This window comes from Scleropages formosus, chromosome 2, assembly GCF_900964775.1.
Source record: "Scleropages formosus chromosome 2, fSclFor1.1, whole genome shotgun sequence".
Lineage (NCBI taxonomy): Eukaryota > Metazoa > Chordata > Actinopteri > Osteoglossiformes > Osteoglossidae > Scleropages > Scleropages formosus.
The window spans coordinates 31,239,818-31,264,962 of NC_041807.1; the positions used below are offsets into that span (position 1 = coordinate 31,239,818).

At 48.0% G+C, this 25,145-nt stretch overlaps 1 protein-coding gene across 2 annotated transcripts in view; it reads right to left on the bottom strand.

The window, feature by feature from the left end:
- Positions 1-11,398: 11,398 nt before the first annotated feature.
- The window catches only part of sema3b (sema domain, immunoglobulin domain (Ig), short basic domain, secreted, (semaphorin) 3B), a 41,790-nt gene continuing 28,043 nt past the window's right edge, over positions 11,399-25,145 (bottom strand). For both annotated transcript variants that reach the window (XM_018737779.2, XM_018737780.2), the window contains exons 5-18: positions 20,523-20,642; positions 19,861-19,954; positions 19,619-19,738; positions 19,078-19,220; positions 18,798-18,912; positions 18,551-18,620; positions 16,917-17,061; positions 16,504-16,723; positions 16,201-16,292; positions 16,032-16,073; positions 15,612-15,769; positions 14,568-14,623; positions 13,334-13,473; positions 11,399-12,861 (exon numbers count right to left, since the gene is read on the bottom strand). In XM_018737779.2, the coding sequence (XP_018593295.2) occupies positions 12,364-12,861; positions 13,334-13,473; positions 14,568-14,623; positions 15,612-15,769; positions 16,032-16,073; positions 16,201-16,292; positions 16,504-16,723; positions 16,917-17,061; positions 18,551-18,620; positions 18,798-18,912; positions 19,078-19,220; positions 19,619-19,738; positions 19,861-19,954; positions 20,523-20,642 (2,013 nt within the window). In that variant the 3' untranslated portion in view covers positions 11,399-12,363. The remainder of the gene's footprint in view (positions 12,862-13,333; positions 13,474-14,567; positions 14,624-15,611; positions 15,770-16,031; positions 16,074-16,200; positions 16,293-16,503; positions 16,724-16,916; positions 17,062-18,550; positions 18,621-18,797; positions 18,913-19,077; positions 19,221-19,618; positions 19,739-19,860; positions 19,955-20,522; positions 20,643-25,145) is intronic.

Here is a 25,145-nt window from a genome sequence, read left to right on the forward strand (position 1 = left end):
CGTCTGTTTTTAAGTGGAAGCTTATTTATTTTCCAGCAAACATTAACTCTCAACCCCATTACACTGCGCTGTTAAATCAGGGAGAAAGTGGGTATTGATCTTAACAAGGTTTTCAAAGGGTCAGCAGTACAGTTGGGTCTTGCTGTGTTTAATTAGACGCTGCCATTTTTCATCTTTGATTGAGCCAGTTACTTAGAAGGTGGGTCAGTTTGACAGCAATATAATTATTACTTTTAATATCTGCTGCTTGCTTAACACTTATCAGCAGGGGAGTGCAATTCTCCAGAAACTGGTAATTTGGGAAATACATAAAACCAATTCGACTGTGGCTTTAGAGGACACTAGTTAAAGGCCCATCATACAGAAGTACGGTACATATTAAAGCTAGAGTTACACGAGTTTAGTTCCGTTTTTGTATGCTCTAATTTTAAGCAAATTTTTTAACGGACAACTCTGAACTCTTATATGCCATGTGCCACACCCCTGCTTGGGCTCAGACCTTGCATGTTCTTGCTCAACAGGCCACTTTCTCTCCAGCGCACACAAACGAGGTCTTGCAAATTGACAACAAGAAACCGCCCATTAATGTATAAGAAACAAGAGTGAAGCTGCTGAAGTGACAGAGGTTGTCACTGGTAAACAAACAGAGCACTGTCTTACTGAAGCCTCAGCCAGAAGCTGTAAAGTCAGTATCTTAATCATATCCCCACATCATAACATTGATAGGATGCAACAAACACTCACAGCTGCTGATAAAAAGTGAAAAGAAAGAGGGCAGTCTGAGCACTGGATGAGCTATCAAACAGACAAAAGGAACATCAGGCCAAAGGATAACAGAAGAGCCAGTCTATCACCAGCTCTGGTTTCATCAGTTGGAAACAGTTGTGCTCAATTCCAAGTCTTGGGAGTTTTGACATTTGCCAGAAGCCATTTCACCTTCTAATCTTCTCCTGCGGGGTCACCAAAGCTCCGAATGGATGGAACTTATTTGTAAATTATATGCTGGGGTTTCTTAGGGCTTCGGCCTCAGTCCCAGTTGACTTTCCAGGACATGTTCAGCATACTATCACCGTTCTGTGCAGCAACATCTCTATAAAGACAGGGGCATTTTATAAACAGCTCTTTATGGTGACCAAGTAAGCTTGACCAAGGCTCCTGAGAGTCACACAGCCAACACACAGCACGTCATCTTCTTGACAGCTCATTCCTTCTAGGACCTCTTAACACTGATTGGACAATAGTGTCAGGGCTGCTCTACGGACAGAGTGTCCTGGATTTTTCCATCCTGACAAAGCAAATCTTACTGAACCCCTTCACACTGACTGGGCAATTATTCTCAAACATCTTTATGGACTGGTCAATCGTGCCAGCACCTCTTTGTAGTGACAGCTGCATCATTCCAGCAAGGCTCTATGGAGACAGAGCAATCGTGCAAGGACAGGATCGCCAACACATCTCAGGCACGCCATCGTTTCAGTGAACCCAGCTGAAAGCTTCGATCGCAGAACACGTTTTTAAGAACAAATATGGTGGCACACACCCTCTTTCTTTCAGTAGAAGTGCCCACTGAAACGCATGAACGCTGACGTATCGTATTTCAAAGATAAGTCCCAAGCTTAGTTTCTTGTCTGGCCTGAATTTTCTCAAATCAATCTGGATACAATTGTTTTCTGCCAGTTCTTGTAAATGCTAATGTTTGCCAGAAGCCATGCCACCTTCTAATCTTTTCTTATAAGCTAAGCATGGAACTGTTCAGTGCTTCAACAGAAAATGTCCAAGAGAGAAAAAAGAAATGTTACTGATGGGAGCAATGATCTGCTGGCAAGATGGGGGGGGGGGGGGGGGGGGGGGGTGCCCTTTATTAATTAATTTATTTTTTATTTCTTCTTTTCTCTGTTTTTCTCTCTATTTTTGATGTTAACACATTATTTTAGGGTTAACATATGAGATCAGTTTGTCATTAACATAGTGTCAGTGTCGAGGATGGGAGACAGGAGGTAGGGTGCGGACCCAAGTGCGGGTGCTTTTATTTCGGTGCCAAAACACAGGAGCAATCGGAGACAGAGGTCAAGGACAGGCGAGGGTTTTCCGAGGGGCGAACGTCATTTCAGGGGCAAAGCAATACTCAGTAAACGGTTGAACAAGCCAAGGTCAAAAAGCCAGGAGAATCAGGAGCTTTAAACAGGGAACAGGATACTGGGAAACAGAACACTGAATTCACAAGCCAGTACAGGGGCGTTGTAGATTCCGCACCCATTGTATGTGACGGCGCTGCCTTTATACCCGGCCGTGCAAATCAGCAACAGGTGCTGTCGCTGAGCTTGCAGGTGTGGGCATGACACATAGGCCCTGCAGGAGTAATATTTCACACACACACATACACACACACACACACACACACACACACACACACACACACACACACACACACACACACACAATGTGAAACTGCTTGTCCTGAGTGGGGTTGCAGCGAGCCAGAGCCTAACCCGGCAACACAGGGCGCAAGGTTAGAGGGGGAGGGGACACACGCAGAACGGGACGCCAGTCCATCGCAAGGCACCCAAGCTGGACTCAAACCCCACACCCGCCAGAGAGCAGGCACAGGCCAGACCTGCTGTGATTTTATAACACAAATTTAATAATTATATTGGTGTGAACATACAGTAGTTTTTTTATTACAACTGATTTGCTTTACATGGATGACATTCAGCAGGTGAAAATAGAAGTATTTACATTACATTTATTTATCAGACACTTTTCGCCAAAGCAACTTCTGATGAACTCTGTGTAGTGTTATCAGCCCACACACCTTATTCACCAAGGTGACTTACACTGCTAGATACATTACTTACACTGGGTCACTCATCCATACATCAGTAGAACACACTCTCTCTCTCTCACACACTACGGGGGAACCTCAACAGCATGTCTTTCGACTGTGGGAGGAAACCAGAGCACCCAGAGGAAGCCTACGCAGACTCGGAGAGAGCATGCAAACTCCACACAGACTGAGCAGGGATCGAACCCGTGTCCTCTCGCACCTCCCAGGGACTGTGAAACAGCAGTACTACTCACTGTGCCACTGTGCTGCCCAGACCTGGTGTTTTTGTAGCGTTGCTGTGAGTTGCTTCTGTAAATTTTTCAACCTATTAATGAAACATAGCATCAGCTGTATCTGGTCATTCTTACCACATGTTGCCCGCTGACACTGACCCTTTTGTACAGCAACATCAGACCACATGAGGTGTAATGTTAGCGGTCGACTATATCACTGTCTGTATGACTCTGACCCTTTAAAATGCTTCTGCGGAACTAGGTCATGACTTTCTGCATTTCTGAAGGTGTTTTTGGGTCGCTGCTGTAATTGCATGTGTATCTCTCCATTTATTTGTTCAGTTGAGTCACCCATCACTAGTAGCACACGTGTTGACTTCAACTTGAATTTGACACAGAGGATGATATTTCGTGGGAAGATGCTCACATTAGTTCCAGCGAATATTCAGAAGAATCAGATTTTGAAGGTTCTCACGCTCATAGTGAAGAGCAAATTAAACAGATAAACCGGTGAGTAAAGAGATTTTTAGTGTTTTATGCACTTCTTTCTAAATAGACATTGACATTTAAAATTTGTGATGCAAAGCTTAAGTAATAAATCGCTAAGTTGCTTATTTAAGTCCTCCAATTTGCTTCATATGTTTCCTGTGGTGGTGGTATTTTTTTCTTTTTCTTGAAGGTGCATCTCTAAATCTTGTACCTCATACAATTGATGTCATCTTAGAATTCAGTAAATACGGTATATAGACGGCATGTGACTCCCAAGTTTCCCTGTATATATATTATTCTGTATATAAAGAAAGCGGAAACAAAGGAATCCTTCTGCATGGAAGGTGTTGTCAGCCTTGGTGAACTGGTACATATATTCTGCCACATGTGGACGCTCTACTGTGACAGATGAAGATTAATCACCAGGGAAGGGAGGCTGCAAGCAATTCATTTAATTGGGTTACCGGGCCTGGCTCGCTGTCCGCTGGGAGCCCAAGTAGGGCGTTTACTCTGTAGTACAGGGTTTAGAAAGGCAGTCCTGCTGTCTGAGACCTGCAGTCAGTCTGACTCTCAACGGCACGACCACCTCCACTTTACAAGCGTGCGGTCACTCCTGGCCAGAGTCAAGTCAAGCCTACAAAGTTTCCGTGACCTCTCTCAGCCTTTTGGGTGGGTCAGTCCACACCATGTGGCCAAGATGCCATTTAATTTGTACTTATACCTTCAATTTCATCGTCTTCCATACTCCAACCCAGCTGTTGCGTACCTTAGGGGGCAGTCTGGAAAACGACGGTCTAGCAGAGCCAGGGTACATGGACATTTTTCTCCCATTGGGCTCACAGCTGTTCAGTGTCAAATCCGCTGGCTGTACGGGAGCCCAGCTTGCAGCGTTCACAACTGTACTGCTCTTCATCTGTCACTTTCACAGGGAGGCACCATGATTTCACACGGAGATAAAACGCCAGAAAACAGAAACATATTAAAGACAAACTGCTTCCCGAAAGGGGAGTGACCAAGTAGTGAGTAGAAATGACAAGAGGAGCTTCCACAGAAGGGAGGTGAAGAGGCCGCAGTGCAGACTGATGCTTCATTCAGACACCCCATGACAGGAGGGGAGAGAGCTCGTAACTTCTTTTCCACCATGCGGCCCAGGGCCCTTTTCTGCGAATTGGACAGTGGGTGGAAACCACTTTTAGGAAATCCAGAAAAGGAAGGGTATCAAACAATCAGCCAAAATGAACGCGAACCTGAAGACACAGCAGTCTTAGTCTGACTGGTATCTCGGTGGGGAAACAGAGTAAGAAAGGCCTCGATGCATGTCATTGCTGATGGGACATTTGCTCCATTTACACTTCCCAATAACATAGGAGAGGCAGTCTGCTGCCTGGAACTAGCGTTTGGGGAAACAAGGAGATTCTGGAAGAGATTGCAATGATGAAACATAATATCTGGTATCGATAATAAGATGCAATCTTCTCAGCTAGACAGCAATTTCCGTATTCAGCTAATCTGTTAGACATGATCAAAGAAATCATAGAATGGGAACAGGACCTCGGCAATCTGATGGGGGTGAAGGTCGAGAGTCAGAGAATGCCCTGTGTGCCATTGCTTCCTAATGAGGCTGTTCCTGTTGCTCCCCCTCCCCCCATACTTCTGCTTGTAAACTACTATAAAATTCCTCCTCGCACTACTGGCATCATGTAGAATAGTTCAAGCCATGAGATACAGGGCGGCCAAGACACCCACACTGGTAAAATTGAACTTTCTCAGCCAAAGCCTTTGAGTTGTCGTTCTATGTTTAAATATGACGACAACAGCCATTAATACAGCATTTGCATGCTCTCAAAATTATGATGTGTAAACATTAGTTTTGGCCTTAAAATTGGTTCATGTAGGCCTCAAAGTTCCTGCTGGGTGAAGTTTGACTCTTGATTTCTCACACTATATCAGTCACTATTGATAACTAGAGCAGGGTTGAGGCCCTCAAGAGCCTATCCCAGAGGCATAGGGTGCTCTGCTAGGGAGGTACACCCTGGACAGGATGCCAGTACATCACTGGGTAGTCAAAGACATTCACACACTAAGGAAAATTTACAATTACCAGTTACATCGAAACACATGTCTTCAGATTGTGTGAAGAAACCAGAGCACTAAGAGTAAACCCACGTGAAGATGGAAACGTGCACTCTGCACAGAAACTAAACAGGGATCCACCCTACTTCTGGTTGCATAGCCCCTTGGAAATTTTACATGCAAACAGCAACGGGATGAAGCAGCTTGCGCTGCAGTGGAAACCGATTAAACGGATGTGCCGAACAGGTTCATTGCTGACAGCAGTAAGAGCCACAAAAGTAAAGCCAAGAATGTCCTCAGACAAGGTGGTCTATTGAAACGGTTCAAGATTAGAAGTAGGATCATTGACTTCCGTATGGAGGGAATTTCGATCCTTCAGTGTGAGTGAAGAAAAATCAGCTATTTAAAAAACCTATTTGGTTCCGTCGCTTGCAGAGTGCTTGTTCAAATCCCATAAGGGCCCTATCACTGAACCCTTGGGCAAGGGCGCTTAACCTGAGTTGCTCAAGTAGCCTAAAATAAACACACATGTGAACCGTGAGTTACTGCCAATAGGGACCACACTTTACTTCACCATACAAGGCCTTCGTCTCAGTAGTCCTCCGCTTGGCCACACTTTGCAGGGAGGTGCTCGCTGCTCCCTCTGGTGCTTCCTTCCTGCCCCCCCACCATTGTTCCAGCAACTGGTGCATTTACACGCTATTCTCCAACGTGTCCCTCCAGCACAGCTCAGCCTCATACTGCGTGGTGTCATCAGCCCCTCCATGTTCCGTTTCTTTTGCCATGGGGCTCAGTGATGGCTCTATCTCAGCTGGGGGCTCCACTCTTGTCACCCTTGGGCTACCAGGAGCCCCCAGCTTCACAACCGCAGACCTGCGAGTGTGATAGAGCGTGAAAAACTCCGCAGCCAAATCAACAGTCTCCGTTTTCCATATCGGCCAAACAAGGACTGAGCTGGACGCCTTGGAAAAGTGATATCAAACCCGTAGTCTGATTTCCCCGTTTTTGACATTTCTTTCTGCTTTTTAATGAAAATGTAGCCATAATTCATAGCTTGCGCCTGTGCAAGCAAAGTCAGGTCCCCTGTGTAATGTTCCGGCCTCCAACTCTGTCCTTTCAGACTGTTTGTTTTGAAAGGTGTTGTTTTGGGGTCTCACGTTACTGTGGTTCTGTGTCTATACGTTGCTGAACCGCCGGCCCCCCCCCAACCCCAGGGCTTCCTGCGATCCGTCAGCACACACGGTGCCACGGAATAAGAAAGTCGTCTCCTTTACATCAACAAGTCTCACTGACCTGCTGGGTTAATTGCTGAAAGGGTCTGAAGTAATTTGAGTTAATTAGTACCATTAATCATTAGACCTGTCTTTGTTTATTGGAAGGAGACAAGTTGCAAAAGTGGATGGAAGGGTGGGAAGCAGAGCATCCCCTACTCAAGTCCTGGTCCCATCTATCCTGCAGGACAGGGGTTCAGAAACAAAAACAAAACCATGTATTAATTCTGAAAAACAGCCTGAAGGAGTAATACATCCTACATCTTAAACGCTGCCCAGATGGACACGACAAGCTGAGTCTGAAGAAAATAAAAAATAACTTTGTACCTTGAGAACCCCATTAACTTCAGGACAGAAATGCACATTGTCAAAAGCAGACAGCCTCTCGGCAGCCGTGTTTCGGAATTCCGGGACCTTGAATGTTACGTGAATGCATTTCAGCACATTTCCTTCTCCACACCCCTCAGACACGCTTGGCCACAAACAGGGAAGCAAAGCTGGAATTAAGTGTCCATAAGATCTGCAACTGAATTATTCCTTTTTTTTTTCATTCACCGAAAGGGACCAGTTGAAAGGAGTCTAATTCCAAAGTGATTCGAGTACAAGTCGTTGTGGGTGTGAGTGTGCTAGAGTGTGTGAAGGAGGTCTCCTGGATTCACTCTGGAGGCTTTCCACCTGTACATCCGAAGTGGGCGAGAACCAGGCGAAGCCACACAGCTCCATAGGAGAAACCATACCTCTGGCAGGGAACACAGGACTGCAGCAGCGCGAACTTGCTAATGATGATCTCTAGGTTGGAAACAGTGCAGCCAACACCAGCCGCCGACAAGAGTTTACACAAAATTAGGGATTGCAGCTGGACATCTGCTGCTTTTCAGCAAGGGTGTTGATGATGAGACACATCCTTTCTATCAGACAGACCCTTGGGCCGACACGAAAGAAGAGAGATGATTCCCTTTACAGGAGTGTGAAGTGTGGACAAGAGTAGAGGCGTGTAGTCCTGTCTAAAGGTGACGAGCGTAGTAACACCAGATGCAGTACTGATATTAAATCCCTACAAACACAAACAACAAATTATGAGAAACTGTGATTTATGGCAGTGATTTTTTATGTATTTCTCAGAATCAGAATCAGAATGAGAGTCAGAATGAGTTTTACTGGCCAGTGTGCTCATGCACACGAGGAATTTGCTGTGGTTCAAGGTGCCTCCAGTATTTACAGACAAATAGCTGACACAGAAGTCTTCAAACACACTTCTTTGAGTACGTGGTTGTGTTTTTGTGTGTGTTTCACATTTTCGCTCTTTCTGCATATGGAGAGCAGGTGGCAAAGTGGTTAGGGCTCCTCCTTTGGACTCGAAGGACCCAGGTTTGCTCCCGCTGTTGGACTCTTCAGGAGGTACTTGCTCTCAATTGCTGTACTAAAAATTATCCAGGTGTATAGCTGGATAAATCACTGTAGGTACCTTTGGAAAAAAGTGTCAGTGAAATGTATAAATACCCAAATGCCCTGCATGTACCCTCCCTTACATGTCCAGGGAAAGACCACGTGGACCTACACGCTGTAATGACTGTCCCCACCATGAAACGGCTTTCAGGAAATGAGCCAATTAGTCCTGCTGGTCCCAGGACCCCGCGGCCCCAAACCTGTGTAGCTCCCCTACTGAGGCTAGTGGTGCAAAGCTGTGTTGTGTTGGGAGGGGAGGATAATTGGTTGACAGCTTGAGAAATTACCCCCCTATGGTTTAATATTGCTGAAGGACAGAGTGCAGCATGGTAAAGATGGCTGGAGGGGGCAGGCACAGCGAGAGCGCAACGAAGGACGCAGGCCATAACGTCTCAATGGCCGCTCTGTAATAAAAAGACCACCTCACCGCACAGCTGAAGATTGGTAAACCTTTCTGCACCATGAAGGGGTAACATTGTGCATTTATTGGACTCAGACTGAAAAGCAGGGAGTGGACGTGGTGAAGGGGCGCTCCTGCCGTTTCCGTCGTTTGGTTTGGCGGCATAATCAAAATGTGTCCGCAGAGTGATGACAGCGGGGGCGGCGCTGTCGAAACAGAGCATCGTTCCTGTAAACAACACGGGATCAGAGAAACGGCAAAGGCTGCGCAGCATGTCGTTCAGCACACTGGCAAAGACTGGCTTGTGCGTCAATTCACCCTGATGAACTTACAAAGGCTGGGAGTCGTAAAGCACACGTGCGCCATCCGCAGTTCGAAATGTGGAACTGCACTTCGGAACTCGCCCTCCCAACAAGTTCTAGCGAAGGTTCAGTGAATTGGAGCGGCTAGCGACGGAACAGTTCACGACAGCCGGCACGTTACGAACATCGGGGGTTCATCGATCGCCGAGCTCCTGAATTAAGGGTGAAAACAGGCCTGGGCTGATGAACTTCTCTGACACAAGAGCAGAGACATTAAGTAGCTTTTTTATTGTGTTAATCAAATACATCTTAGTCCGTCACAACAATCCACAATTAATTTAGGAATGATTACAGTGTGTCTTGTCAGCTTTGGCATCTCACCTTTGACCTTTCCTTACAGCGAGCTCCCTTTTCCTCTCCACTGCCACAGTATATCACTATCTCCCAGAAGCCAAGTTCTCGTGTGGAAGAACTCAAGGTCCGTATCCAGAAACAGTCTGAGTGACTTGAGCGGCACGGTGAAGTACCCTACTTGCTGGAGAGAAAGAGTGGTGATCATTGATTCCTGGGCAGCAGGGAGGAAGGTACCAGCGCTCATCGGATGACAGGGAGAGCCTCAAAGCTCTGTCAGCATCGAGAAGAACGGCACACAAGGAAACCTCCGCCTCGGTTCACCCCGGCACTCGAATCTCAATTCCAAGTCTTGAAATATCGAAAGACAAGCAACCACTATAATTTCACCCCAAAACACAACACTGGAAGCATAGTGTGCTTGAATCTGAAATCACCTCTTTTTCTTTCTAGCTCAACGTTCATGGTACAAACGCAAGTCTACATTAAACATCCACCACAACATTATTAACGTTTCACATAAATATATTTTGTAGCCTTGTTAAGAGTTGTGCTTTCTTTTCCAAGTCGTTCTTCTCGCCTCCACTTTGCCCCAAGCTTTGCAGCAAATGTCTGTCGGCAATTTTACGGGCCCAAGGAAAAAAAAGCCCAAATCTTTGAGTCTTTTTAAAAGTAAATTACATTAACATTTTAACGGTTGTATAAATAGCAAAAAAGTACTCCATACATCAAAACACAATTTTGGATTCACCTTTTAGAGAGAGAAGACAATGTTTTTGTTTTTACAAACCTCACCCCCACCCCAGACATCCAACATTGACAGTGCTCTACAGGACAGTCACCCTGCTCAGAGCTGTTCCCACAGGGGACACTAGGGGGCGCCTGCTTGCGTGTCATTCGCAGAAACTCAGGGCAGCATCTTTGCATTGCAGAAAGAAATGGAGACACCTGAAGGACACTCGGGTGGCCGTGCCAACTACATACGGAAGGTGCCCCGACCGGGTTCGAGTGCCGTGAGGTTCTAACTCCACCCGCTGCACCACCGAGCTGCCCTGTTTGTAGAGTAATGAACTGGATGGGTTACACACAGAGTCCCCAAAATGCAGCTGGTAACAGAGCGGTGGCACTAGTTATTGTGAAAGGATCTCGTATTCGGGGAGGAGGGGTTCCTGTGTGTGACGGCATCCGAAACGCACACTGAAAAAACAGGAAAAAGCACCAACGGGATGTGTCTCACTCGCACAAAACAGCCCTCTTTGTCTTATTTCCAAGAACACTGTCAACGTTTGTAACGCACCTTTCAAATGTGAGCCTAAAAGCGTTTTAAAGTTGCTCAGTCTTTCTGTTGTAAAACCTTTATTTGCACTGGACTTCTTAAAGGGACCGATAAACACAGTGAAAATTTTTGAGCAAAACACGTTAAAACTACCGGTGAAACAGTTTGCTTTGTGTAAAATAATCTCCAGACAAGGGGTAGGTAGGAGACGGTAAAGAGTGTGTGTTCAGCATGGCTGGCGCTGCGCTTGTTAGCAGCATTTGCATCACCACGAAACCATCATGCGGCTTCAAATAAGGTGTGTGCCCTCGAATCCCCGCGCTAATGAAGACTTGGCATAAAGGAGCTACACAAACACAAAGGACACGGTGGCGAACCCTCAGCACACAAGTCAGTCACACCCAGTGGAGCTCCAGCCATTGGAAATGCCTTAAATATTTCAGAATTTAAGATAAAACACTCCCATTACCCTATACGACTCTTACGCGTTACATGCCTTGCACTAATTTTAAGCTTAAAAACAAAAAAAGTCATGCAGAGAGCTTTATGAATTCTCACACGGTGGCAGCTTTCGAAATAAAAAGGGAGTTTGGCTCTAAAGCTGCGTTCACTAGAATCAGAATAGTGGTATTGCTTGTCTTCAGTGGTTTTTGGCCGAAACGTCCTGTATGACAGGACAAGACCAGGCTTTTATAGTTGTGTCGGTTCAAACATGCACGCACACACGCACGCACGCACGCACGCACGCAGGTAGGCATGCACACGCACAAACACATAAGTATACAGTATGTTCACTGTATGTGCTGGAACAGAAGTCCATGTTACAAGTTGAGTCCAAAAGAACCATCCTCTTCAAAACGTCTCCCAGAGGTACCTCAGCAGTGTTGATGCTGGTGTACATGCACTGTGTTTGTGTGCACACGTTTGTGTCTCTATAACACAATATTTTCAACACACCCCGGCTCTGTTTGTCACGTTCCGTTACACGAAGGAGCTGAGCTCCGAGCGGTCGTTCGGGAACTCGTCTGCAGCCCCGCGCGATGATTCACTGCGATGTCACTCCATCTGCATTACGGCAGAACCACGCGACTATCCTAAGAGCTGGTGTTATCATCCGGCCAACGCTTGATGATGTCATCTAATGACAATGATGTCATGTAATGAGAGTGAGCGGAGGCCAGGATGTGAGCAGCGTGTGGTTATGTATTTGAGTGGGTGTGTGTGTGTGAGACCATCTGTGTGTGTGTGTGTGTGTGTGTGCGCGCGCGCGTGTGTGTGTGTGTGTGAACGAGCACAGATGCCCATGCTTCTGTTCTAGCTTAATTCCGGTTAAGAGCCTTTGGAAAAAAAAGAGTACAGAGTCAGTAAAAGCAGTGGCCCACACAGCCACCTGGGTTGTGGGGGAGCTGGGGGTGCTCAGGTTGTCCAGCACACCGTGCACAGGAGTGCGGATCACGCAGTCCTTGAAGGAGACAGTGTTTGCGGGGTTTTCTGGAATGGAGCGTTGAGGGCTAGGTGTGGGCAGGTAGAGAGGGGACTCGCGGGAAGATGAATATACACAGGAGATTCAGTGTTGACCACCTGCATGAGTCCTTGGTCTCTCGGTCTCTCGGTCCGTCTCTCTTTCTCTTTCCCTCTGTCTCTCGCTCCCTTTTCTCTCTCTGTCTCTCTGTCTCTCCACCTCTCGCTGCCCCTACATCACCACTCTCCAGCGCTGCGCGGAGCGCGATGGGGGGGCTTGCTCTCGTGGGTTCTGCGGTTCCGGCCCTTCCGGATCTCCTGCAGGTGCTTCCATTTGCTCGGAGGGCCGTGCGGGACTCCAAGGGGGGCCGCGGGCTTGCCAGAGGCAGGTGCGGCGGGCACCGGGGCCTTGCTCGGCTGCCGGTTCTTCCGCATCCACACCTGCTCGCATATCTGGTCCACAGTGTTCAGGTTGGGGTGGTCCACCAGCTGCATGAAGTCCCGGTACCACATCTTCTGATTGACGGAGCGACCGTGGTTCAGGCTGCTGAAGGGGTCGGAGGGCAGGGCTGAGGAAGGCGAGGAGGAAGGCACCACCTCTAGCGCAATGCCCAGCAGAGTCTGCGTGAAGCCGTGCTCCATGGCGTGACACTGGTACATGCCGCCATCACGCCGCAGAACATTGCGGATCAGCAGGCCCCGGTCCGTCTGCAGCACTCGGTCATCCAGGTGTACCTGCCACAACACACACACACACTTTTAGCTATTACTGTGAGGACCTCAGTTAAATAGGTGCTTCATAACCTCTTCCTTGCAAAATCCCAGGAGATATAAAAGATGAAAAACAAACTAAAGGTTTCAGCCACAAATTATAATTTTTAGGGTACTCCATCTTTAAGGAAAGCGCCATCGAGTTGACACGGAAAAGTAGAAGCGTAAAACAGACGCGGTTTACCATTGCCCTCTTCCGCACATGTTGGACTGTGGGAGGACACCCAGGGAACATGCCACAGTCCAAGGGATAGTCTGAGCCCAGACCCAAACCCTCAGCCCAGGAGCTGTGTGGCACCAGTGCCGCCTGGTAGGCCACTCTATCTGTTCAGGGGGAAATTTCCCCAGCAGATGCACATTTGGAAACCATTAAGTGCACACATGAGGTCTGTACGCTAGCAAAGGGAAAATGGCCAACGGTAGAAGCACCGCTGACCTCCTCACGAGGCGTGTCCGTCGTCCTCTGGTAGGTCCAAGTGATGCGGGCCTGCAGGGACTTGGGCAAGCACTCCAAGAAGGTGCTGCTGCCTTCCACGCCATAGAGCTTCTTCTGGGCCACGCGGTGCTTATGGTGATCTAGGGAGAACCACAGATACAGGTTTAGGACCCCGGTCCCGCAGCACCCGCCCCTGGTTAAAGAAGTGGCTTTGCTTCCAAAAAAACATTCATTCCTCCTCTGCTCCTGTAATCCTTGACCAAGTGGCTTAAACACACACACACACACACAAACACACACACTGGCTGAAGCCACTTGTCCCAAATGGGGTTGCAGCGAGCTGGAGCCTAACCCGGCAACACAGGGCGGAGGGCCGGAGGGGGAGGGGACACACCCAGAATGGGACACCAGTCCATCACAAGGCACCCCAAGCAAAACTCGAACCCCAGACCTGCCAGAGAGCAAGACCTGGCCAAGCCCGCTGCACCATCGTACCCTCCCTGTGGCTTAAACTGAAATATTCAATATCATTCATTTTGTCTTTCAGACTTTTTATCCATGCACCACTCCCTCATACAGGGACACATTAAGGGCAATTTACAGGTCCCAGTTTATCTGAACAGCATGAGCTGTAACTGAAGATGCCTCATGCAAACAAGTGGGGGACATGCAACAATGACACAGGCACAGATTCAAACCTGCAACCCTGGAGCTCTTATATCCATACATATATATATATGAATATATATATGTATATGTATATATATAGGACACATGTAGGGAAAACTCATATGCGATATGTGGATATGTCCTCAGCAGCTACAGTACAAGTGTACGCTCCCCCGTCTGCAGTCCTCTTCAGTCCTGCGACTGGCAGTAAGGTGAGTGTGAACAACAGACCCTCATTGATTGTCTGACCACTAGCTCACTTCCTTCGTGAGCACGCGTGCCACTGGGCTGCTGCGAGGACCGACGCCATCGTTTCCTGTCGGAGACCCAGAGCGACAGAGCTCGCAGCGCCCGTCAAAACACATGACATCACAGCGTTGCGTTTGATGTTGTCTGTTGGGTTGGTTATTATGCATTTGGGATAAATGGCCCATTGTGGTCGCGAACAGAGCGGATCCAGACGACAAAACTTGGCTTTGACAAAGGCGGCAACACAGAACATGCAACGGTCGAATGTTGGGACAGCACCCCCTAGTGATGACCTCAGAGAATGAACCGTCCTCACCTCCAGAGCACAGCGTGTTGGGGTCCCCGTTCCTCACATCCTGACGACGGTAACGCCTGTGCAGATTCGACAGGTGGACAAATCTTTAAATCTTCTAATGTCACATTTTAAATGCTAATGCTGAATAAAATAAAAAAACAGCCATAATTAGACTCTACAGTCGGCCCTCTAAATTCGCGAGTTTCATAATCGCGAATTTGATTATTCACGAGTTGGTCTTCAAAAATTAAATGGGAAGTTTCTTGGGACTTTTTTCGATCTCGCATAAGATGCTCGCAGGCTGTAAATAAAATGTAAGGAAACGTTCAGCAATTCATATAATCTTATGATATGTGCATTATTATTCTATTCTATGTATACAACACTGTATACAGTACAAAATTTATTATAAAAAGTTTTTCAGCTTTGCTACCTAATGCGAAAAACTGCAGATGACGATGCGTATCTTTGTCTCGGCAGCAGCATCAGTTACGTGTTTTGCAGTGATCGAAGTGGCCGTTTCATCTCACGCTTCCCGCAGCAATTTGCAGTGAACTTTGTGCAAGAAACTTTGAACTGTAGTCATGGGTTTGAAGCGTAGTGCTCCTAAAGCTTCAGGAAGCGATTCCAAGAGGCAGAAAAAACGTGAAGATCCTAGACCCTAGAGGTCAAAAAATTACTTGCGAATTTTCGGATTCGCGAGGGGGCTGCGCCCCAGCAACTCGCGAATACCGAGAGCCGACTGTATTTTCTTTCGAAGCCGACCAGCTCAGTACAGTACATGCTGTACTATTTACATTTAACTGACACTTTCCTCCAGTGTTACTCTACCTTCAATGACTTACCCATGTATTTGTGATTTTTACTAGAGGAACTTACAATAAGTACAACAGCTGGAAGTGGGATTTGGACATACAACCTTTGGGTCCAAAGGCAACCGCTCTAACCACTAAGATATCAGCTACCCTTACACTACCACCTAGTCATACTCTCTGTGGGCTTCAGCACGACCCAGTCTAGCTCGCTGACCTGAACCATGCTGGTGTAAGGGAACATGTGGCGTACCGTTTGGTGTTGGGTAGGTAGCGTGTGCAGGAGGTCCCATCCCAGGCACAGTAGGGGTCTCTGGCCAGACAGCACTCTGCACAGGCCTTGCCATAGATGCTGCAGCGATGCAGGGGCACCTGGGCCAAGCCGGTCTCGGAGCCCACATACAGCTGTTGCTATTGGGCCGAGAGGACAGAGCCTTAGCACACAGCGGCGGTGGGACGAGTGGAGCTACGCGCAATCAAGCACTGCTCAACGGTGTCACAAACAGACAGGGCATTCTCATCCCGCTTTGAGAATTTCTTTAATGCAGCTGTCATAGCTGTTCTTCCTGTCTTTTAAAAAATGAAGTAATTTTCGTATGTCTTCACGGCAAAATTATGTAACGGATTCGATGGTCCCTAAAGCAGCTGAAGGTAATGAGGAGAAGATAGTTACCCGCTTTGAAGAGATCTGCATGTTAATGATTGAAGATGAATCCTGCAGACAAGAGGAGTGTGGATGGTCAGAACCACATGGACACAGCACACACATACAGGATACACTCACACAGGCTCACGAGGCACACCTAACGGACTTGCGCGCTCACGCACACACATGTGCTCACCTTGAACACCTGCAGTTCCTCCAGGAGCAGCTCTTCCATATTGTCCCAGTTCTCCTTGGGTACAGAGATCACCTTCAGGACGGTTCCCACATCTAGCAAGAGCGCAACACACAATCAGTCTCTGTGGCCCGGATGCTCACCTTTTTCAATATCTGTCTTGTCTGTCTGTCTGTCCGTGTAAATCAAAGAAAAAATGTTCCAAAAACCTTTCTACAGCTTTTTGAAAAAAACATGTTGTCGTATTTAACACGATGGCACATGGGAGTATGGATGCTGCAGAAAACCCCAGCAGATTGGCGCTACCTGTGCCGATGAACATGACGTCGTACTGGCCATCAGCCGCGGCCACCCTGTCCACAGCGATCTGCGTGAAGCTGTAGTCCACATTGGTGCGCAGGAACACAGGACGGTGCTTCAATGGGTACACGGGGTTGAACATGAGTGGGTGGTGGCGTGCGAATTGGATCACGTCGTCCGGGAAACCCTTGGTCGACTCAAAGCTGCCAAAGGTCTTGCTGGGACACTGCAGGGGAGATGCATACAAACGCTATCTGTAAACCCCCCAGCTCAACAAATCCCTGTCTCCCACATGGGGTTGGGAATTGTTGCCCCCAAGCAAAGAATTCCATTAAGAGGAACAATATATCACAAATGGCAGGAAACATTCTATCACAGCTGGGGATCAGTCTTAGCTTGTGGGAGGCTGAAAGTCTTACCATGCCAGGTCGTGGATAGGGCACCTTTCCTTGGTAGGGGACCCACTGGTAGTTGGGCCCCTCCTTGTGGGCAAAAGGCCCCAGGAAGGCCCTGCGAATGTCGTTCATGGTGTAGAGGCATACAGCTGAGCCCTTGAAAACACTGCTGTAGAGCATCAGAGGACACAAAATTAGTTTCGGCTAAAAGGCGGTGGAATGATCTCCCTCCTTCACTCGGAACGGCTGAATCCCTATAAACTTTCAAAAGGTCTCAAAGGGTCTCAAAGCACATCCCTTTCAGGCTCATGACTCTACTGATCTCTTATCAGCTCCATGGATTTCCATTATATCATTTGCCACAAATACCTTTATATTACCTAAATAAATGTAAATATAATTACCTATCAATTCTATATGTTGGTGCTCACATAATGATGATGTTAATGCTATCTGCTTTAAATCATTTTACTCTCTACCAATTCTATATGCAGCTACACGTATAATGTATGGACGTTTAATGGTTTAAATGGTGGCATCAAATTGTGTGGCTACTGCCATCAAACCTCTGCAGCTGATACAGAATGCTGCTGCACGAGTTGTGTTTGATTTGCCAAAGTGTTCCCATGTATCTCCTCTACTCATTTCTCTGCACTGGCTTCCTATAGCTGCCCAGATCAAATTCAAGACCCTGGTTATTTTCTACAAATGCATCAGTAGAACTGCTCCCAGCTATTTACAAGACTTGATCAACCTCTATACCGCAACCAGACCGTTTTGCTCATCTACTTCTGCCCGCTTGGTAGTCCTGCGCACGAAAGGTAAAGCACGGAGGTTCTCGGTTCTGGCTCCGTTGTGGTGGAATGACCTCCTCCTCTCACTCAGAACTGCTGAAACTCTGTCCACATTCAGGAAGGGTCTGAAAACTCACCTCTTCCAGACTCACTTCACCCATGATCTCTCAAGCTCATATGAGGTGTAAATGTTCATACACCATAACTTTATGATCATACCCAGATAAACCTTTACACAGCCACTACTCTTGCTTGTACGTAAATCTTTGCGTACCCGTTGAAAAAAATTGTAGGAAGGGGATCAGGATTAGCCTATCCTGAGTTTTGTGCAGCTACTCGTGTCATGAACATCGGTGCATAAAGTGGAAATAAACTAGGTTTACTTGAGAATCCCATGTCTGCAACTATGTCTCGCTTTCTCCAAACGTAATGTACAAATTGTATTTCTCTGAGATGTATGTCGCTTTGGAGAAAAGTGCCTGCTGAATGAATAAATGTAAATGTAATGTAAATGTAAACTGACTGTACTTTAAGAATCGTGTCTCATCATTTATATCTCTACATCTGCTGGTGAAATGCGCTGTGGTTTACTCTCAATCGTAAGCCACTTTAAAGAAAAGCACCTGCTAATTGAATAATTGCAACATGTAAATGTAAAACACAATCAGAGGCGCAGAACATGTGATCAGATATATACACAGAGCAGAGAAAACCACACCTATGCACAGCAACCTGTAGAGTCGATGTGTTCACAAACACCCTCACACTGATCTCGCTAAAGCACTGCTCTGCAGAATGAACTTTGCAACAGACTGTGGTTGGCAACCCTGTTTATTTCCCTGCACCGTGGCTCTGACCTCTTACCTGGAAGTTGAGAAGACCGTGTAGACCAGTGGGTTCTTCCTGTCTCTGGTCTGCAGCAGGAACACGTCCCCTTAGGAGGAGAGGCCATGTGTCAGGGTCAAAGGTCAGATGAGAGAAAGAAACCAGTGAGTGCCTCTGTTTGTTTATGGAAGCTTTGTTTACGAGGCGTGTCAAACCTCGGCCGATTGCGCAGCTGCTGCGGCCTCAGGACACTGAGGATATCTAAACGGTCGCGACAGTAGCTTACGGAGCTCATCGAAGTAGGTGTCACTGCCGTCGCTGCCTGGAACCGAGCAGATGAGTCTGGTCTTGAGGAACGTCGTCCATTTGTTCACCAGGCTGCGTTGGCCTCCCATGTCGTTCTGAAAGGCCAGAGTTGATGTTGTCTACTGCCAGTTCACCATGTTTGTTAGTCACTGTTTTGTGTTCATTGCTTTGTACAGGTTGTTTGTACTGTATTATTTCTGGGGTGGCCTCTGCAGACACCCTACACCCTTTACTCAGCCAGGGACCCACGGGCTGCTCACCCTGCACAGCTGGCCAATGCGTGAGTAGGTGGCCTTTCCCAGGCCCTGAGCCTCCACGGCCGTCTCCCGGAAGAAGAAGAAGATCTTATCATCATCTGGATTCTCACTCTCGGGCACCCAGAACGCTCCAACAAACTTGGGTTCTGCACAGATAGAGATAGATAGATAATACATGCATACTAATGATAACATCTGCATTTATTCGATGCTTTTCTCCAAAACATCTTACAATGCTGAGCTGTTTACAATGATTTAAGCATTTATACAGCAGGATAATATTTACTCTATCAATTCAAGGCAAGTGCCTTGATGAAGGGTACTTCAACAGCAGGAGGGATTTCAACCTGGGTCCTTCAAGGGGAAGAAAGCAGCTTTAACCACTAGGCTATCAACTTTCATATGTACATATTTTGAATAAAAACACAACCACAGTGTAAACTGGATACAAATTTTTCAACACTCTGAGCTATCATTTTTTCCAGGGAGATTTCAAGTGGTCGAGCCCACACAAGACTTAGCCCTCCTTGGGGTTCGGCCTCACCATTGAGCCAGCGGGAGTCGTGCTGCTCCGTCCGAATGGATGTGCGGCGGCCAAGGCTCCGGAAGATGGTGAAGTCTCGTCCCATCAAGTCGGTGGCTACTCCAGAATACAGCTCATCCCCTAGAGGTCGAGAAGAATGGAAAGGCATGATCGTTGGTCGGGGCTATGATGAGAGCGGGGTTTCTGCATTCGGCCACTAGAGGGGGAGCAGACTCTCTTCGCATCTTACGCACAGGTCTCACCTATCAGGACGGAGGCGGCCGCATGCCGGGGATCGTAGGGACTCTTGCCTTTCCCATCCTCTATGAGTGAGGGGTTCATCCTGAAGATATGATCCTGAGCAGTGGTGACAAATGGAAATGGAGGACTGAGAAAAATAAAATAACGGGACACAGGGTGGCAAGGAATGACCTCGTGAAGGAAGGTGTGTTTGAGGGAAGCATATCTCAAAATAAACAAAGCCAGTTGTGCAGCTGATGTCAGGAAGTGAACAAATATAGCACATTATGAATTATCCAGATAGGGAGAGGAGTGTCCCTGTATGTTAGTGAAACCCTGAGTGTGTTCAGCAGCTGTGATGACAGTTAAGAAGAGAGGCCTGCGGGACCAACGGGGAATCACATAATAAGGGGAAAGGGTGAGAAGCTGAGCTTCCCTGAGCAACACTGATTGTCACCATCTGGCTAGATATGTATAGAGGTGGTTGGTTCGCTAAATTCTGGGTCTTTCCGAATCCCATGTGCTGCTGCTGCACACCCTAAAAATCCAGACGCGCAAGTGGGGGTTGTAGAACAGAAGGCCTCTGAAATGACAGTGTAGGCAGATGACTTTTGTGCAGAGGAGCAGTTTGCCAGAAGCAGGAGGGGGAAGGGGGAAAGCGGGCCGAGATGTCCGAGCCACCCACCTCCATCTTCTGGCCCACCTCCAGGAAGGCACAGGTGGGGTGGAAGGCTCCAGTGCCACACGCATACAGGTGGGTACGGTTGTAATGGTGAAGGACTTTCACGTAGTTTACGCAGTCCATCTGGTGGGGAGGACAGGAGCACAGCGTCACTCGAGACACGGCGAGGTGATGCTCATAGAACTGAACGGAAACCCACACCCTGCGCAGATCCTCACTGAGGTACCCCATCTGCTGCAGACCATCCCAACAACTAGTCTACTTAGTACACCGTATTCATATTTTGGTGTTCGTAGCCCTTAGCACTTTCACTCTGAAATGTGCAGAAAGTGGAGTAAACACCGATTGAACTACATCGATCGACATGATGCACTTCAAAATATTCTAATGCCGAACCATAGATTGACTTGAGAAGCCAAAAAAAGAAACTACCCAGGAAGTGCATAGAAATTCTGGATTTATGTTTTTGAAATGTAATTTGGAAGTTTTTCTTGCATAAAATTTCTGTTTCACCTTTTCCATATTTTTATCCCTTTTTTCCTTGTTTTTTCTGATTTTAAAATTTTCTCCCTCCTTTTTTGGCCCTAAAAATTTTATGCGCTCTAGGCACTGCGCTTGTAGTGTCTCATGGGAAATCTGGCGTTGGCCGTATTCGCTTTGGACACATTCAGTCAGGGCCCTGACGTCCTCTGACATCAGTTTCGATGCTGCCTTTACACAGAAGCTGGAGTTAAAAAGAAACTTTAACCATGGCCACTCCTACACTCCGATAAACAGGGCTACGTGGAGTGTACAGTGTCACCCAGAGAGGGTGAACCAATGTGTCCCATCCCGCCATGACTCATTCCACTCCTCAGGGTCCCCACAATGGCACCCGAGTTAATGATTGAGCGCAACTGCATGTGAAAAAGTCACATACGTGATGTAAGCAGGTGAAGTTGTCTTGGCAACCAGCAAACAGGGAGAAAACGTGAACTCTCTGCACCACCGCTGCTCCCGTACGGGTTGGGGGAGGGGCGTCGTGCCGCTCCCGCGCCAGCTGCTCATACCTCTTGTACTGTAATTACACCATTGGACACCCACTCTCGCCAAGCCCCCTCTCCATTAGAGCTGATAATTTGCTACAGGGTCTGGAATTACCGCGGAATCCAGCTACTGAACGGCTAACATCTGTCCGCTAGCAGATCAAGTTTCGTGGCGCGAGACACCCCGGCGTGTGTGCAGGCCTTTGCGTTGAGGCCCGTGGGATGAAAAGATCAACGAGATCCGCATATATCTGAATTGCATGTTGATGGGTCTTTCCGCCCAACGCTCGGCCCTCCTCTCCTTAGGCAGCCTTGCGTTTAAGTGCCGAGCCGTTTCTGTTGCCGCAGTGCCGCGGTGCGAGTCGCCACCGGAGCAGCGTCGGCACGTCAGCGTTACGGCAGGGTGCAGCGTCGTGGCCCGCTCGCTCTGTTCTGTCCCATTAGCCCAGACACACACACACACACACACACACACACACACACACCCCTGCTCAAGGAACAAAGGACCCCTCTCAGGACAGCGCTCTGAGCACTCCTGGAGGGGGCAGACTTGTCCGCGCGCCAATTAAGCTGTTGACAAACAGAGTGCCAGCCGTGTTTGTTCAGGGGGGCCACTCCCCTCCCCCAGCGCCATCTCCCCCACCGCGGTCCTCTGTTGCAGCGGCATTATGACTTTCAATTAGCCCGGGGGCAGAGTGGGGTTAAGCAGAGAGGAGCTGCAGTCAGACTCGGGGCTTTTTGATGTGAGCGGCCCCACAAAAGAGGCAAGAAAAAGACAACAAAGGGGCTGGTAGAGAGAGGCACTTCCCAAAGCCATGTGTCACCCATCGGCCCTTTTGTCCCCTTCAGCCTTTTCACTCATTCTGTGCGCAACAAAGCCAACGCATTATCCCATTAATTTAATGCTGTCTGAAGGGCTGCATGCAAACGTCGGCTCCAACATCGCCAGCTTCGGGGAGAGACGCACTAATCCGTTGGGACAAGAGGTCGCTACTGTATCTTTACAGTATCTCTGCCGTAATGCCACGGTATCATTACGGTATCCCCCCGCTGAGGTGCTCAGTAGTGATGACATCCTCACTTTTTAACTGGGATTTCCTGTACAGTTAAGCGATGGATCAGCAGTAATAAAACATGAGGAAAAGTGCGAATGTGCACATCCATTTGTCAAAGTGAATGACAAAGACTCGCTCTGTGTGCGTCACACCGACCAGTCCTGCTGGGCTCTAACAAGAGCCTTGGTTTCCATGACGTTGAGGGGATGAGGAGTCTAGTCCCACTTAGACGCAGCCCAGCTGTGTCCTTGCTGACTGGGCTGGGAAGTGCAGGAGTGTGGGGAGAGGGTACGCCGCTGTTTTCGTACCCTCAGAAGAGTTCGTGCGCCTGGTGCCTTGATAGCACTAACTTCTTAACATTGTCCCACATTCTGTGAATTGTTGGCACAGGTGGCACAGTGGGTAGCACTGGTTCCTCCTGAGCTGTGAGTTTGGATATGAGTCCAAATCCAACTCTTTCTGTATGGAATTTCTATGTTCTGCCCATGTTTGCATGGGTTTCCTCCCAAAGACATACATGGGAGAAGGCAATGGTAGAACAGTTCCATACCCTACCTTCCCGTGAAAAGTGTGCGAGTGGTTGCCAAGAATCGACTCAAAGACGTTTACTACACAGCACCCCCCTCAGAGTACCTCTGCTTCACAGCCCGGACACCTCACAGTGCATCTGCCTCGCATTACATCACAGAACTTCTCCTTGAGTGTTTACATACCTCATTATTTCAAGTGTTTTTTACAATCTGCATCTCAATATTGACACAGCCTCACAACACTAAAGCAGCAGAATCAAACCGCAATAATACTGCTGCATTCCTCGCATCATCTTACATTCACCCGTCCTGGGTTGTGTCCCCTCCCCCTCCAGCCTTGCACCCTGTGTTGTCGGGTTAGGCTCCTGTTCGCTGCGACCCCGCTCGGGACAAGCGGCTTCAGCCACTGTGCGTATGTGTATATCTTACATTCATTCATTCACTCACACACACACACACATTTTCAGAACCGCTTGTCCCATTCAGGGGAACGGGGAGCCAGAGCCTAACCCAGCAACACAGGGCATAAGGCTGGAGGGGGAGGGGACACACCCAGGATGGGATACCAGTCCGTCGCAAGGCATCCCAAGCGGGACTCGAACCCCAGACCCACCGGAGAGCAGGACCCGGTCCAACCCACTGCGCCACCGCACCCTCTCTTACATTCACAAAAACACAATTACTTTCTCCACCCAGCTGCTGTAGTCTGAAGCACAAGCTTCTTGATTTTCGCTAGGCATGAAATTAATTTATTTGGAAATAAAATAAAGCTCGGCTTGTTGCTTTTAATATGATGAGAGGAGCGAACCTTGGACTTGTAAATGTGTCTCACTGTGCTGCACAGCGACGGTGTCCGATTAGCAGCTCTTTCCCTAGGTGGCCTAGTGTTTGCTGTGCTGAGTGACACACAGCGCTGGGATTAGGGTCGAATGAGGGGTCACTGTACTCCAAACACAGAAGGGCCTGCATGTCTTTGGGTGTGGTGGTATTAGAGCAAATCTCTTTCAGGTGTTCCTGGAGACCTCACAGCCAGACGGCCACCACGGTAGGAAGGGGTGCCCTCCATGCAAGACCCCTCATACGACCTGTTGATGCTGGACTGTCTGGGATACGGAGCCAGGCCAGGCCCTTCACTCCTCGGGTGCAATGTGACTTTTCAACAGAGACGAGCACATTAACATGAAACACTAAGCATGCATTTGACCTGAATAACAGAGCGGGAATAGAGAGCCCTGAAGTCCTTTAGGAAGCTTCTTCCACTTTTCCCTACATTGCTGTCTTTTTCTTGACAAGCGTGTGACGATGAAGACACAACTGCCGGGGTCACGTAACAAGGGCATGCAGGGTTGACCAGTATTACCTCCGGGTCACAGCAGGGTCATATATCACGGAGCTGGTAGGACGGCTGTAACTTATGTCTGAGGCTGGCCCTGTCTGATTGATTTGAAGGGGTTCTGGGGTTCAGGCCCTAGGGGGGCAGGTTAGGGGTTGGGCCAGGTGATATATAGTGCACTAGGGTTACATCAGTGGAGGGTATGAAATGACAATGCTTTGTGGAAATGAATGGACTGAATACCAAAAGCACCCACTGGTGTTAAACGGGAGGGCGCAAAGGATTTCTGAATATTCTGATGAGCGCCAGGTCTTTGCCTCCAGGCCGGAGATGCCTCCAGTCCCGTTGCCCCTATGGTTCAAGTTCGGTGTCTCTGGCAGAACATCTGTGCTGAGTGGCCCCTCGTTGCCCAGTAATGAGCATTAATGTTCATCTGGGAACACATTAATTGATTTTGGCATGACAGTGCACTGGCTCTTTGACACATTACTGTCTGATTTGCCCCACCCCCCAGCCATTTCCACTAGAAGTGGTTAAAAGCATGTATAATATTACAGCATGGACAGCTCTCAATGTACGGCTCAAGGTGAAACAATGGCAACTGATTCAGAGATTAATTGTCCACCAAGGTTTCCATCTGGCCTCTGTTATTTTTTTTTTTTCTGAAGCCAAGCAAATCACAG